Source organism: Polypterus senegalus, chromosome 11, assembly GCF_016835505.1.
Source record: "Polypterus senegalus isolate Bchr_013 chromosome 11, ASM1683550v1, whole genome shotgun sequence".
Taxonomy (NCBI): Eukaryota; Metazoa; Chordata; class Cladistia; order Polypteriformes; family Polypteridae; genus Polypterus; species Polypterus senegalus.
In genome coordinates, this window is record NC_053164.1 from 167,629,894 (window position 1) to 167,646,201 (window position 16,308).

The 16,308-nt window shown below is 38.7% G+C and overlaps 1 protein-coding gene across 6 annotated transcripts in view; it reads left to right on the plus strand.

Moving 5' to 3' along the window:
* Window positions 1-16,308, plus strand: part of LOC120539703 (serine/threonine-protein kinase WNK1-like) — a 332,709-nt gene that overhangs the window by 273,475 nt on the left and 42,926 nt on the right. For all 6 annotated transcript variants that reach the window (XM_039770078.1, XM_039770079.1, XM_039770080.1 and 3 more), the window contains 3 exons: window positions 6,377-6,428; window positions 15,179-15,240; window positions 15,705-16,279. In XM_039770078.1, the coding sequence (XP_039626012.1) occupies window positions 6,377-6,428; window positions 15,179-15,240; window positions 15,705-16,279 (689 nt within the window). The remainder of the gene's footprint in view (window positions 1-6,376; window positions 6,429-15,178; window positions 15,241-15,704; window positions 16,280-16,308) is intronic.

Below are 16,308 nucleotides of genomic sequence, written 5' to 3' on the forward strand. Positions count from 1 at the left end.
AATCAGCTGCCGACTGGGAATCAAAAGGTCGCGAGTTTGATCCTGCACCACTCCGTTTTGAGAAGTAAACTGCTCTTAGTCTAACTATTTTAGAATAAAAGCATACATTTGATTTCAGTCTGTAACAGCCAGTGCAATTTATGATCCTTGTAAAGGTTAGCTTTTTTTTTATTCACTTTTCATTCTCTCAGTCGCGTTCAGAATCAATCCATACAACCCCATCTGACACGGCTGTTTTCACTAAAGATGCGCTATAGCTCTGCAGTGTACCACGATGCATACTAACGCCCCCCCAAAGGTTCTGACACACAAACGCTGGCGAAGCTGCCTTCTTCGTATCTCACCGTCACTTGATTTTCTTTTTATTCAGTTTTATTGAGTGTTCCTGCCAGTCCCCGCATGTTGCTGTATGCTGTTTCTTTTGTACTCCAGGACATGCAGAGGAAAGAATGGTAAAGAGCAGGAACTTCGGCGCTATATGCAATAATCAGACACTCCCCATCTGCCCGTGTCGCTCAAACACAGGAACATATATTGGTGTAAAAGTATAACAAAAGTGCACTTTTATTCAAGTGCACTTTTTCCATCGCCTTTTCCTGTAAGAAGCAATGTACACACTTCTCTCTATGCTGTGGTTTCTATTACACACCTGAAAGCAAGAGACAATATATGTGAAAATATCATCGCACTAATGCAATATTATTTGAAAATGAACAGCGTCAGATCGGGTGTGAATTTATGGAGTAACTGGAAATTCTCTGATGTGGGACCTTCCCCCAGGGAAGAAAGTACAGTGTCAGGTGCTCATTCAGTGTAATAGGAACCATAGCACAGAGAGTTGTGTGCACTGCAACAAGTACACGTGTCGTGAATGTAGGAAGGACGGTCCTTGGGTGTGTGGGAACTGTTAATATTTGAATGTGATGATTTTATATAGCACGGATTAAAAATCAGCACTTCTTAGCATTGCACCATGCAAGCTGTTGTATCAATCGCCTACTGTAACTTGCTTTCTTTTTTCTTCGGTTATACAGGTAGTCTTGAATAAAAGTGCACTTGTTTTGTTTGCGAAATTAAGTGTCTGCTTGCAGTTTTCGTGGCATTACACGTGTATTTTTTGAGCATGCCCGTTTGAGCATGCTCAAACACAGGAACATAAGTTGGTGTAAAAGTATAACAAAACAACGGGCAGATGGGGAGTGTCTGATGATTGCATATAGCGCCGAAGTTACTGCTCTTTACCATTCTCTCCTCTGCATGCCCTGGAGTACCCCACACAGAATCCCTTGAATATGCCTTCTGTAAGTCCACAAAACACATGTTGACTGGTTGGGGATACTCCTATGCCCTCTCCAGAATCTTCATGAGGGTTAAGAGCTTGTCCACCATTCTATGACCTACATGAAATGCTTAATGTTCCTTCTGGATCTGAGGTGCCATGACTGGGCAGAGTCTCTTTTCCAGCATAAGCTTTTCCAGGGCAGTTGAGGAGTGTGAGTCTCCCGATAATTGGAGCACACCCAGACCACTACCCCAGTCTGCCACTCCAGTTGTACAGCTCCCAATGACCGTGCACCATTGAAAAGGTGTGTCTGTCATGACAGTGCAACAATGGCCAGAGCCTTCAGCATTTTAAAAATACAGATCTCAGCTGTCCCCCTGGGGTCTTGCCACTGTAGAGTTGCTTAACTTACCTCAGAGACCATTGATTCCCTATTAGCTCCTGGCTCTGCCTCCTCCATTGAAGGTGTGTCCATCGGGTTCAGGAGCTCCTCAAAGTGCTCTGTCTAGGTCAGCACTTCCCCACACTTTCTGAGAACATCCTGGGTGAATTGTCTGATGGTTTGCCAGAAACTCTTTGGGCCCAATCAACAGTCGCTTTCCATGGTCTCTCCAAACTCCTCCCATGCTAGAGTTTTTGATTTACTGACTGCCAAGGCCAAAGCCCTTTTGGCCTGTCGGAACCTCTCTTCTGCTCCGGGAGTCTCCTGTGCTAACTATACACAGAAGGCCTCCTTTTTCAGCCTGATAACATCCCTCACCTCTAGTGTCCACCATTGGGTCCTTAGATTACCACTTCGAGAGGCACCTATACGCTTCAGACCACAACCACTTTTAGTCACTTCCAAAATGGAGTCTTTGAACTGACCCATTTGGACTGTTTGTACCCATCCTTCTCTGGAATGTGGAAAAACCTCTGTCGGAGGTTGGAGTTGAAAGTCTTCTGGACACTCTCAGTACTTGTTTGGGCTTTCCAGGTCTGTTCATGTGCCACCCACACCATATGACCCAACTCAAAATGTGGTGATCTGTTGACAGGTGTGCCCGTCACTTTGTCCAGGTGTTCAGAACATCTGATGATATGATTATGAAATGATCACGGATCTTTAGCTTAAGGCACTCTGGTACCAAGTGCACTTATGAGCCACTTTATGTCCAAACATGGTGTTTGTTCTGGACAGGCCAGGTGGGGTGAAGCCTATCTGGATTTAGTATTCTGTAATAATCAGGATAGAATTGAGGGTGTAGAGGTGATTGAACCACTAGGGTCAAGTGACCATAATGTAATACAATTCTCAGTATTTTGTAAGAGTACAGATGCAAAGACTAAAATTGTTAAGTTGAACTTTAGTAGGGCTAATTTTGAGCAGATGCGACAAAGTCTAAGTAGGATAGACTGGGATAAGCTTTTAAATGTGGAGACAGTCGAGGAGCAGTGGAACAGGTTTAAAAATGTTTTACATGTAATGCAGGACAGATACATACCTAAATTTGGAAGTAATAGGAAACTAAAAAAAATCTCCACGATGGATTAATAAAGATTTAAAAAAGAAGTTGCAAAGGAAAAACTGCTGTATAAGGCATATAAGACTAATGACTGCAAAGAGAACTGTAGCGCGTATGAGAAAATGAGGGCAACCATTAAGAAGGATATCAGAGAGGCTAAAAGACAGTTGGAGAGGAATATAGCAGATAAGGCGAAAGAAGACCCCAAGAGATTCTTTCAGTATTTTAGTAGTAAAAGAACAGTTAAGGAGGAGGTCAAGTTCATCAGGAATAGTAAAGGGGAATTAAAAGATACAGACAATGAAATAGCAGATGCCCTAAACTTACATTTTTCTGAGGTGTTTACAAGTGAGCAAGTGGATAACCTGCCAGAGGTAAACACAACTACTAAGGAGGTACTGAGGGATTTGGAAATTGTAGAGGGAGAAGTGCTGCTCAGATTAAATAAGATGAAATCAAACAAATCACCAGGCCCAGATAATATTTATCCTCGTGTTCTTAAGGAGGCTAGTGAGTACATATATAAACCCTTGACACATATTTTTAGGAAGTCACTGTGCACTGGAGAGATTCCAAAGGACTGGAAAATGGCAAATATCATCCCATTATATAAAAAGGGTGACAGGGCAGATCCAAGCAACTATAGGCCAGTAAGCAACAAGCATCACAGGAAAATTAATGGAAGGAATTATTAAGGATAAGATTGAGCAACACATGACAAGGACAGGAGTTATTCTGAACAGTCAGCATGGGTTCAGAAGGGGAGGTCGTGTTTTACTAACATGTTGGAATTCTATGAGGAGGCAACAAAAGGATACGATCAAAGTGGAGCTTATGATATTATTTATCTGGACTTTCAGAAAGCATTTGATAAGGTGCCACATGAGAGGTTGGGCATCAAGTTAAAAGAAGTGGGAATTCAGGGTGATGTTTTTAGATGGGTGCAGAATTGGCTCAGACACAGGAAGCAGAGGGTGATGGTGCGAGGAACCTCATCAGAACTGGCGATGTTAAGAGTGGTGTTCCACAGGGGTCAGTGCTAGGGCGCTGCTATTTTTAATATATATAAATGATTTAGATAGGAATATAAGTAACAAGCTGGTTAAGTTTGCAGATGATACCAAGATAGGTGGATTAGCAGATAATTTGGAATCCGTTATATCATTACAGAAGGACTTGGATAGCATACAGGCTTGGGCAGATTTGTGGCAGATGAAATTTAATGTCAGTAAATGTAAAGTATTACACATAGGAAGTAAAAATATTAGGTTTGAATACACAATGGGCGGTCGAAAAATCGAGAGTACACCTTATGAGAAGGATTTAGGAGTCATAGTGGACTCCAAGCTATCAACTTCCAAACAGTGTTCAGAAGCCATTAAGAAGGCTAACAGAATGTTAGGTTATATAGCACGATCTGTGGAGTACAAGTCCAAGGAGGTTATGCTCAACCTTTATAATGCACTGGTGAGGCCTCATCTTGAGTACTGTGTGCAGTTTTGGTCTCCAGGCTACAAAAGGACATAGCAGCACTAGAAAAGGTCAGAGAAGAGACTAGGCTGATTCCAGGTCTACAGGGGTTGAATTATGAGGAAAGATTAAAAGAGCTGAGCCTTTACAGTTTAAGCAAAAGAAGATTAAGAGGTGACATGATTGAAGTGTTTAAAATTATGAAGGGAATTAGTACAGTGGATCGAGACTTGTATTTTAAAATGAGCTCATCAAGAACACGGGGACACAGTTGGAAACTTGTTAAGGGTAAATTTCGCACAAACATTAGGAAGTTTTTCTTTACACAAAGAACGATAGACACTTGGAATAAGTTACCAAGTAGTGTGGTAGACAGTAAGACGTTAGGGACTTTCAAAACTCGACTTGATGTTTTCTTGGAGGAAGCAAGTGGATAGGACTGGCGAGCTTTGTTGGGCTGAATGGCCTGTTCTCGTCTAGATTGTTCTAATTCTAATTCTAAAAGCCATTCCAAGCACAAGTCTATTAACAATAACACAGCTCGTGTTTAGATCAGGGAAGCAATTCATCCTAGTCACTCCTCTCCAGATGTCTCCATCGTTACCCACGTGAGTGTTGAAGTTACCCAACAGAAAGCTGCGGAGTCCCTAGTTGGGACCAATTCCAGGATCCCCCTCCAGGCACTCCAAGAAGGCCTGGTACTCCAAACTGACACTTAGTGCATAAGCACATATGGCAGTCAAGAGTCCTCCCCTCTGCGACTTTCAGCCTCTTTTGTTCCTCTGAACAAACTCCAACATTGCTTCAACCAGGCAGAGGCTCAATAAGAAGTTTTTGTTTTCTTTGGATTGATCTTGATTTAAATTATTGTATCTGTTATGTTATTATTATTTGGGTAAGATGTCGTTGTAATTTTCTGACTTTTAAAAAATACACAATAAAAAAAAAAGATGTTGATACGTGTGAGTCTGGTAGGTAATTATAAAGTTGTTCCCAAATAATTTGTAGTCAAGCACCACACTGATCATCTTCAAATTTCAAAGTATTGTTAGTCTATACATACCAGGTCATCTTGCCATATTCAGCTCTAGAGCTAACCTGCTGAATAAAGTAACATAAAGGCATTTACCGACAGAATGCACTGCCTCAGTCTTTGTCTAAATACCTGAGTCAACCATACAATTGAAAATTCACTACTTTCATCTGTATGCAAGGTTAATTTATAAGAAGCATCTACTTGCAAATAAAGAATATAGTTGTACAACTGGGGTTTGTCAGATTATGAAAACTGCTATTGGAATAGAGTGTTCTAGATAGATGAGATAAATGTAGAGCTGTTTATGCAAAAAAGCCTGTTCTACCTTGGAGTTTTCCTGCCCCTGCTAAGCCCAGTCATGACCACCGCACATAAAAGGGTCTGGGCCCTGCAACTGTCTAACCCACTCACACCACTCGCTGTGAGGCAGGACTAGGCAAGAACAGTGGCATACACAATTAGCCTTGTGGGGAAAAAACAGGAATTGTGGCATACCTAATTAGCCAATAAATAAATGAATGGCCAAATAGGGGAAAAATATTAATAGCAATAAACATTCATAGAAAAGATGTGTTGATAGTAAAATCTTTTAAAGAAAAAACCCAAAATTTACCATTTGCCAGCTTCCAGCTGATATATTCATAGCAAAAATCCCTTAAAAAGAAAAAAACCTGATACATTAGCATTTAAATGGCTGCAGGAATGCTCCTCTGAATTATTCTCCATGCCCTGCATACTCTCCTGTTTACTCTCATTGTGGAAGACAAGTACATGTACACTTTTATGTATACAATAGAATATATATATATTACTGCCACTAGTCTGTGTGATACATGCAAATAAGAATTCAATTTTATACATGACAACTGCGACATGAACTGTAACTTATGTAATGGTGTATAGTGTTATATCTGTTTTGTAGCTCTTAGTTTTTTTTTTTTAATTTGTAGTAAGAAAATGTAGCCCAGGTCAATGAAGTATTACAAAATGATAACATCTGTTCAATAAATTCAAGTCATAATTAGTATTTAGTAGATAAATTATTTTTTGTTATTTAAATTTTATTTTCTTTGTCTTTGGTAGATTACTCCTTCAACAACAAGCTCTGATATTTCAGTTCATCCTGTGGTTTCAGGTAAAGTTTTGATCTTGTTATTGCTGCGTTTATATTTCAAACATTCATATAAACAGACTATTTTTTTCTGTTACTGGTATGTCATAATTAATGCAAGAATTAAAAGACTTTCAAAAGAAAAAAAAATAACAAATAAACTACATATTACCCACTAGATGAAAAAAGTAATGTTCCAGTTATTAAAAATATTCTAGAAGTAGGCACCATTATTTTTTGCTGAATTTCTACTTGTGTTATTTAAATTACCATATATCTCAGACTAATCAGGTTTTTGCAACACATAAAAAATATCTGATTTTAATTTTTTAACGCAATTCCAAATGTGTTAATCTAATCTGGTTAATGTGAACATACTTCACACATTTGTAATACAGAAGCAGCAAGTGAATCCCAAGTTGGCTTCATTTGATTGTTTCCTATGATGTTTCTTGATAATAATCCACTCACACAAGTAGAACTACCCTTAAAGAAAATGTTAATGCACAAGCTGTCATGAGACTCTGAAGATGAGCCACTGATGCCTCATTCCTCCTCCACAAAATCAGTTGTTGAGTGATACAGACTTGAGCATCAATTGACTTGGTCCATTACAGTGGTGGAAGCTACAGGAGGATCAATACTCAATCCTGGCCAAGTTAGCCAGGATTTGATTTGATTAGATTCGTTTTTAAAGTACTTATTTTACTTTCCCAAAAAACACTTTTATTATTACAGTGTTATTTCTTAGAAGTACAGTGGTACCTCGGTATACGTCCTTAATCCGTTCCAGATCCTTTGACTTATACCAAACAGGACTTATACCAAACAAATTTTTCGCATAAGAAATAAAGAGAAAATGATCAATCCTTTCCCATGAAAAAAAATCCTATTGTTATTGGCATATTATATACATTGATGGGGTTGTATTAAATAATTTAAACACTACTTAATACTAAAATACATAAATGCAAAAGCAATTAGATGAAATAAATGAAAATTTAACCTCACTTTACTTTTTAATAACGTCTTTGTTTTTCACAATTGTAGATACCGTCGTTCTTGGCATACGGTATGCAGCAGCCAAGTCCCAGATACGCATGCCACCTTCATACTTTCAATAAATCTATTGAAATTTGCTCGAAAAAATACAAAATCACGTGAAAATTTCACAGCTGACTCTCGTGGGCAGTTGTGGCTTTGTCTCGAGAGAGATAAACAAGGGTAGCACGCGGATTGTTCCACTGAATGCCAGCAACTGGCGTACTGACGCTCATGGGCAGTCGTGGCTTTGTCTCGAGAGAGATAAACAAGGGTAGTGCGCGGTGTTCTACCACGCGAGTCGTATTCCAAACAAAGGTTGTATACTAAGCAAATTTTTCCAAACAGGACATATACCAAGTTGGACTTATTCCACAGCGGACATATACCAAGGTACCACTGTATTGTCTTTTTTTCCCACCCACACCAAAGATGTTGCCTACTGAGGCTAAAACATCATGTACATCAGGGGTCCTCAATCACAGTCCTGGAGGGCTGCACTGGCTACAGGATTTTGTCTCAGCCCAATTGTTTGATACTAGAATTACCAGAGCCTACAAGAAAACTCTTAAATCCGGCCCACCTTAAATCCTTTCTCACCTCTCCGTCAGTGTCTTTTGTACTGTAAATGTGTTGATAAGCAACAAGCAGCCTTCTATCCCATCCCCCCACCGCAGTTTAATTTGCAAAGAAGATTCTCAGTGTTTATCTTTGAGTGAAGTGCTGGAGTTTTATAGTGTAAAAAAAAGTATATCTTCATTTGGAATACATACATTCCATGTGTGTTCAGTGTCATCAACAACATTTAATGTGTGTTCAGTGTCATCAACAATCTATGTAAAAACGTTAACACAGAAACATTTTTCATGTTTTAGTAATAATTGACAAAATATAGACATGAAATGTATAATGTGTGAAGCCTGAAATACAAATATGAAATAAACACTTTCACAAAAGGTACAAGTATAACAAAGCAAGTAGACTTTTATTCAAGAATTTAGCTGAAGAAAAAAGAAAGCAGGTTACGGTAGGTGGTTGATACGACAGTCCGCGTGGTGCAATTCTAAGAATTGCTGCATTCCAATCAAGATGTCGCGGTTTCGATATCAGCTGCTTCCCAAATTTACCATTTTGAATAGTGAGCTGCTCTTATTGTTTATATCATACAATAAAAACATACATTTGATTTGTGTCTTGTCAATTTTTAGTACTTGTCAAAGTTTTTTTTTTTCAGTTTTATTCTCTCACTCATGTTCAAGCTTCCACACAACCCCGATCTGACGCCGTTTCCAGATAAAGACATGGTATGACAAACAAACTTGTTTAGTTACACCCCCTCTTTATTTGAAAACCGTGTCAGATTTTGTGCGCGAACGAGCCTGGGAAAACTGTGGATGTGGATGTGAGTGTTGTGCATGACTGAGAATGACTGGATGTGAATTTTTTTTATTCAGTTTTATTCTTGAGTGTTCCTGCTCACGCTGAATTAGTATGCACCGTCTGATCCTTGATGTCAAAGCCGCGCTGACAAAAAAAGAGAGACTTAGGTATATATGACATTTGGAATAATTCATTTTAGGACCTGTATTGTACATTTCGGAAAACGTTGTTGCACTAATGCAACATTATATTCATTTGCATACTTTCATGCGGTTTTAGTCATGACGTGACCACGTTTGTTCGTTTTTTTTGTTTTTTTTTTCCCCCATCTTAGCCAGTGTTCTCATTTTGCTGCATGTTGGTATTTCTTTTGAACTACAGCAGATGCAGAGGACAGAATAGTACAGAGAGAGATCAGTTCCGCGCTATATACAGTCAATGTTAACAGTTCCCACACACACCCTAGGACCGTCCTTCCTGCATTTCCGACATGTGTATAAGGTATGAAGCCTGAAGTCCAAATATCAAATAAACTGACTACAACCGCATGAAGGTATGAATATAATGTTGCATCAGTGCAACAACGTTTTCCGAAATGTACAATACAAGTCATAAAATTAATTATTCCAAATGTCATATATATCTAAGTCTCTCTCTTTTTGTCAGCACGGCTTTGACATCATTGATCAGAAGGTGCATATTAATTCAGCGTGAGCAGGAACACTCAAGAATAAAACTGAATAAAAAAAATTCACATCTACAGTCATTCTCAGTCGCGCACACCACTCACATCCACGTCCACAGTTTTCCCAGTTAAAGAGGGGGTGTAACCAAACAAGTTTCTTTGTTATACCATGTCTTTATCTGAAAACGGCATCAGATCCGGGGGTGGGTGGGGTTGGAAGCTTGAACGTGAGTAAGAGAATAAAACTGAAAAAAAAACTTTGACAATTACTATAAATTGACAGACGCAAATCAAATGTATGTTTTTATAAACAGTAAGAGTAGCTCACTACTCAAAATGGTAAATTTGGGAAGCAGCTGATATCGAAAACCGCGACCTCTTGATTGGAAAGCAGCAGTTCTTAGCATTGCACCACGCGAGCTGTTGTATCAACCGCCTACCATAACCTGCTTTCTTTTTTCTTCGGGTTAAATTCTTGAATAAAAGTGCATTTGTTTTGTTATACTTGTACCTTTTGTGAAAGTGTTTGTTTTATATTTGTATTTCAGGCTTCACACATTATACATTTCATGTCTACATTTTGTCAATTATTACTAAAACATGAAAAACGTTTCTGTGTTAACAACATTTTTACATAGATTGTTGATGACACTGAACACACATGAAATGTATGTATTCCAAATGACGATGTACTTTTTTACCCTATAAAGCTCCAGCCCTTCACTAGAAGATAAACACTGAGCACTGAGAAACTTCTTTGTGAATTGAACTGCGGCGGGGGGATGGGATAGCATGCTGCTTGATGCTTATCGACACATTTACAAGACAAAAGATGCTGATGGAGAGGTGAGAAAGGATTTAAGGTGGGCCGGATTTGAGTTTTCTCGTAGGCTCTGGTAATTCTAGTGTTAAGAAGCACTTAATGCTCAAGTAACACTTCTGCTTCATGTTAGTTGTCTCGCTTGTTAAGATTTTGAACCCTTATTGCTTATTTTAGTCTTAAACAGCTGTTTTCTTGGTTTTTAATTGCTCCTTATTAGCAATAATATGCAAATGACAAAAGAGAGCAGCGTTTCTCCAATTTAGCATGTTACCATTTACACCTTTGTGTATTTATTCATGCACTATTGGGTTCAATTAAATGGAAAGAAAGTGAAGAGAAAAAAGTGAAGGACTGAGAATTACTCCACCATTTTAGCCTTAAAATCATTTGGATGATATCCTTAGAAAGGGGAAGAAAATCTACAATATGAGAGTTACCTGAAATAGCAGAGTTAAAGCACTAACAAGCCATGGAATTAAATTATTGGCAAGAATTGCTTTCTAATTAAGCAACCGGGTTAGAACAAAACCCTGCAGCCACTGCGGCCCTCCAGGACTGTGATTGAGGAACCCTGATGTACATGGTCCAGTGATCTGGTGACAGCCAATAAAAAGGTTGAGCAGATGTGTAACATGAAATGAAGTCAAAATAACTGAACAAAAGTTAAAGTTATACATTAAATCCTGCATGTGCTAAGGGCTAAATTTTATTAGCCCAACAGCAAGGCAGTGATCATTGCAGCAGCACTGGATGAATAGCAAGAAGCACATGTGGTGAATGGTTCCATAGCCTTTTGCATAAGCATGCAATAAAGAGTATGCTGTATGCAATCTAGTAAGAGTAACCTATTAGTAAATTGTCAGTTGAGTTATATTCCAGATATTCTGAAACAGTGTGATCTGGTGGTGCAGCGGCTATTGTTCATTCCACAAATTTTCAGAAGCACAATCATAACATTATTAACGGGCACCTTACGAGCAACAGCAAATTAACATTTACAGTTTACAATACAATACAATACAATACAATACAGTTTATTTTTGTATAGCCCAAAATCACACCGGAAGTGCCGCAATGGGCTTTAACAGGCCCTGCCTTTTGACAGCCCCCCAGCCTTGACTCTCTGAGAAGACAAGGAAAAACTCCTAATAAAAACCTTGTAGGGAAAAATGGAAGAAACCTCGGGAAAGACAGTTCAAAGAGAGACCCCTTTCCAGGTAGGTTGGGCGTGCAGTGGGTGTTAAAAGTAGGGGGTCAATACAATACAATATACAGAACAGAACAATTTCTTAAGACAGCATAATAATAAAAATTTCTAAATCTGTTTTCTTTTTTATCTGAACAGATAACAGCAGAAACATTTTCTTTTATCAGGGAGCAGCATAAACAGTCTATGTTCAGTAGCAACTCTTTGAGGGCTAATATTTTTTCCAAAAACAAAGCAGTGGCTTCACATAAATCAAGATAATACATCTGTTGCTACCTGTTGTGCCTACTGTCGGTCCCTGTTTGCAGTTTGCAGCGGCTGTGCGGGCAATGGCCTTAACGGCCACCAGGCATGCACGGTGGGCTGGCTGTCTTTGTGAGACAGGTGTGTGGGATGGCAGTCGCAGTGAGACGTAGTATGGTTTATACCTACTGTCATTGTAAGTGTCTGTCCTCCCAGGCGAATGTTGCCATAGGTGCATCAGCTCTACAAACGTGTTCAGCACCACGTTCAGCTAAGGACCTATCAGCTGATGCTGGTACCTCACTTTCGTTTTTGATCTACATCTCCAGATCACTTGCATCAAAATGGGAGGCCGACAAATCAGAGTCCAATTCAGTGATATGAAAAAGTCATCCGTTTTATTCTTTTATTTTGCTTTGCACATTCACTTTGGTATCTCTCCACATGCCATTTTAGAAGCTGTTTGCTCTTCACTACTCATGTACGTGAAGAGAATCGAGGTTAAATCAATAAAGCTAACTTTCCTTCTAGCAAAAGCGTATTGAAAAGCACTGTAACAAGAAGATCACTGATCTCTAATGTCGATCGCTAGCAAGACTGAGGCTTTCAAAATAATAATAACAAAAACTGTGTTAACACGCAATAAAATAATTGTTGGCGTTACTGTTTTAATGCGATAACAACATGTTAAGTTCCACAGCCCTGTATATATGTGTATGGACTAGGGGGCTTCGCTTCCCAAGCTGCCCCCAGCCTGTGCTATGCACCAGCAACTTCACATCTGTGCCGCTTGCATATGTGGATTTCACTTTCACCAAACAACAAATCTTTTCATTGTCGCGGATACGCCTCTTCATTTCGAAGAAACACTACTTTTCCCTGATGGCAACACAAATTAGATGATCTACTATCTCTTTTCACTGTTCCTTTATTTCACCGAGTAATGATTTCTGTTTGTTTGCGCTAATGCGATCTTTACTATACATTTTTTGCAGCTTTCAAATTTTAGTACTTTCATTTATTTCTGGCCCCTAATCTGCATGACTTTAGACTGTGGGAGGAAACCCATGCAGACACAGGGAGAGCATGTAAACTAATGCAGGGAAGTCATGAACCCCAGTCTTCTTACTACAAGGCAATAGTGTTTCCACTCTGCCACCGTGCTGTCCAGTGCCATGAATAGTTTTTTTATTAATCAGTATTTTTCTTAGAAAGTCTAGTAGATTGGAAAAATATAAATGAAGTCAGTATTTCGCGTGACCACCTTTTTGCCATTTCATAGGTTTGCATGCAGTTTCAGAAGGTACCTGAATGGTATTTTGTTTGACCTTGCCACAGTTCCCCTTCGAACTTTGGCTGTCTTACTTGCTTTCATCTCTGCATGTAATCCCAGACTGCCTTGATGATGTTGAGATCAAGTTTCTTCAGGGGTCTTGCAGAATCATTAAGATACTTTTTATGTTTTTGGTTGTGTGCTAGTGTGTTGTTGTAATGCTGTAGAATAAAGGGATACATCAGACAGTATTGCATAATGGACAACAATCTGTCTGTATTTCTTAGCAGAGCTGGGGCCATGAATTTTGATCAATCACCAATCTGTAAAAATTCATCTTCAATTCTGCAAGTAACCTCCACAGTGCTTCAGTGTGACCTGCACACATTCATCCATTTATGCTTTTCCTGGACTTTTAGCACACAAGCTGCCTTCTATTAGTGCCAAAAATTTCTACTTTTGAGTCACTCCTGTCCGTGGGTTCTATTTGCTTCCTGGAGGAATGGCTTTTTAGTACTATTCTAATAACAGTGCTGGACATCTGATTTTGGAGGGAAATAAGCTTGATTTATGTCTTGTCTGCTGCACTTGGTTTCCATGGCTGACAATTATGTTTCCTTTTTTCGACCTTACCCGTTTGTTTGTGGTTCTGTAGGAGAGTTAGGACAGCACATCTGGAAATACCTGTCTGACACAAAATTACTGCTTAGGAAAAGACCTTGAAGATGCAGGATGACCACCTTGTGTCTTGTCACTATTCTCACTTCTGCCATGGTGCAAGTTTTGCAGGTTAAATCATCACATCTTACTGCAACCTCATATTTTTAGTATGTTTGATCTCACATTGATTTAACTTTGTTAGTTTCTCTATGCACATTCAAATATTTCATTATACTGCTTTATTTTTTTGAATAAGGAATGTGTGGAACTCTAAAATACACACCTTTTTATTGATAAACTAATCCAGAAGACATAAAATAATTGTCTAAGCCAAATATTTTTGTTGAACAGCCTGAACTGCCTACAATTTTTTTGCAACATACTATATCTTGTTTTTCTCCTGGTTTGTGACTTTTTACCTGCATAGTCGGCCCTTCGTATTCGCAGGTTCCACATCCATGGATTCATCCAAATGCTGGTTGAACATGTTTCAGGGGTAAAAAAAATGCAGAAAAAAATTGTCATGCGGCAAGCATTACTCCGAATCCACGCAAATTAAGTGGTGTACGAGGGTAGATGGGGTCAGATGGATGTGCTGGCCCTCTCCACTCGCCCCTCGAGGCTCAGTATGATCCTACAATTGTTTCACATACATAAATATTTTTATAATTTTTACTTCCTCTATAATCTAGTTTGATTGTTTTGTCTTGGCTCTCTGCCAGAGGTCATGAGTGACTGTGATGAGGTCAGTATTAGGATCCCACTAAACCATCCCAGCAATGGCAAAGTGCAGGGACTTAAAAGCTAAAAGGGTGCTATGTCTGCACGAGAAGCTAAAAATCGTAGACCTTATGAAAGCTAGTTTGCTGCCTGCTGGTGGATGCAAGGTCAGTAATAATGAATAAAGTATTTGCACAATAAAGCAGAAATAATCTGAAATTCATGGAAGTGTTAGCATTGGTAGTGTTGTTATAATTAATCTATGGATGATTTGCAGTATACAGGAGGATATGTAGGTTATATGCAAGTACTACACCATTTTACATAAGGATTTGAGCATCTGCAGGGTCCTAGAATCAATACCTTGTGGATACCAAGGAATGAGTGTAGTTTGACTTTGTTTCTGTTTTCATCATTTTCCTGGACCTGAATGCATCTTTTCACTGTCAGCAATTGCAGTCAATACAACTTCTTGCGGTAACAGAGCATTTTATCTCCAAAGCTGTTCATTCATACTTTGTATGTGTAAGATATATATATTTCCCCGAAAAACCAATCACAACATTTTTGAGTTTTCTGAAACTAAAATATTATAATTTTACATGGTGTCTTTTCAATGATGTATTTGAAAATAAGTTAGATGAAATATGAAAAATCTCATTAGACTGGTGATGTTTGTGCTTCACTGATCTTGCCACTGGAATACTTCAATATTGTGTCTGTCATTTGTTTCTGTTTTTAGAGCCACCATCTCAGCATGGAGACTGGTATTCTGGATCAGGAATTCAGTGTGGTCGTTTTCATGTGAGCATTGTTTTGTACAGAATAAAAATCATCACTTAAAATTATCTTCTAATTCTGATTCATATTGTAATTACATACTTGATGATTTATTTCATTGTTCCAGAGTTGTGTAGAAGTCATTTGCATAGTGGAATATGCAGTTGGTACATGGGAGTGTTAGATTAAAAGTGAGGAAAAACGTTGACATAATCATGTTCCTGCCTTAAACTTTTCTATGTATTACTCTTCTTTTTCATATGGTAATGATACTCTACTTGGAAAATATAGTTACATGGCTGCTTCAAAATAAATTAGTGAATTATGTGGTCATGCTAATGTCTTGTCAAAAGATATGATGGGTACTCTGGACAATGCAATATATTTGCAACTTTACTGGTTAAAAACATTCAAATTATAACAAGGTCCTAAGATTTAATAGTGATTGAATAGATCATCTTTAAGGATGTTTTTCTTATCCCAAATAGGTAACAGTTGCTGTTGAGAATAGTGAAGATTATAAAGAACCTACAAGTTCTTCTGAGTCCACTTCCTCCACATCTCCTCTTTCTAGTCCTGAAAATACAATGGTGAAACCTTCATCGTGCAGAAATAGTGTTGATACGGTGGATGGATTGACCTCTATAACTCAAGAGATGGTTCAGCCAACTACAATTGGGAGATTTCAAGTGACCACAAGAAATGACACTCAAGTGGGACGTTTTTCTGTATCTAAAACTGAAGACAAAATTGCTCTGAACCTAGTAGATTCTACCACTGCTGATCAGGCTAGAACTCCAAAAGAATTAACAGACCAGTCTGACATAGTTAGCACCGAGTCAAAACATGAACAATATGTGCTAGCCAATGGACCTTCTAAAACTGGAGGGGGTAGTCCAAGTGAGACTTTGTTGGGTGGCTCTGCTTCCCCCCAGTTGCAGGGATCTAAGATTTCATTACCCAACTTTAGCAACTCTTGGAAGTCACCGTACATGAGCAGCGACAATGATTCCGAGTTTGAGGATGAAGATTTTAAAAAGGAGTTGCATCGTCTTAGAGAAAAGTATGTTTTCATCAGAATTAATGAAAATT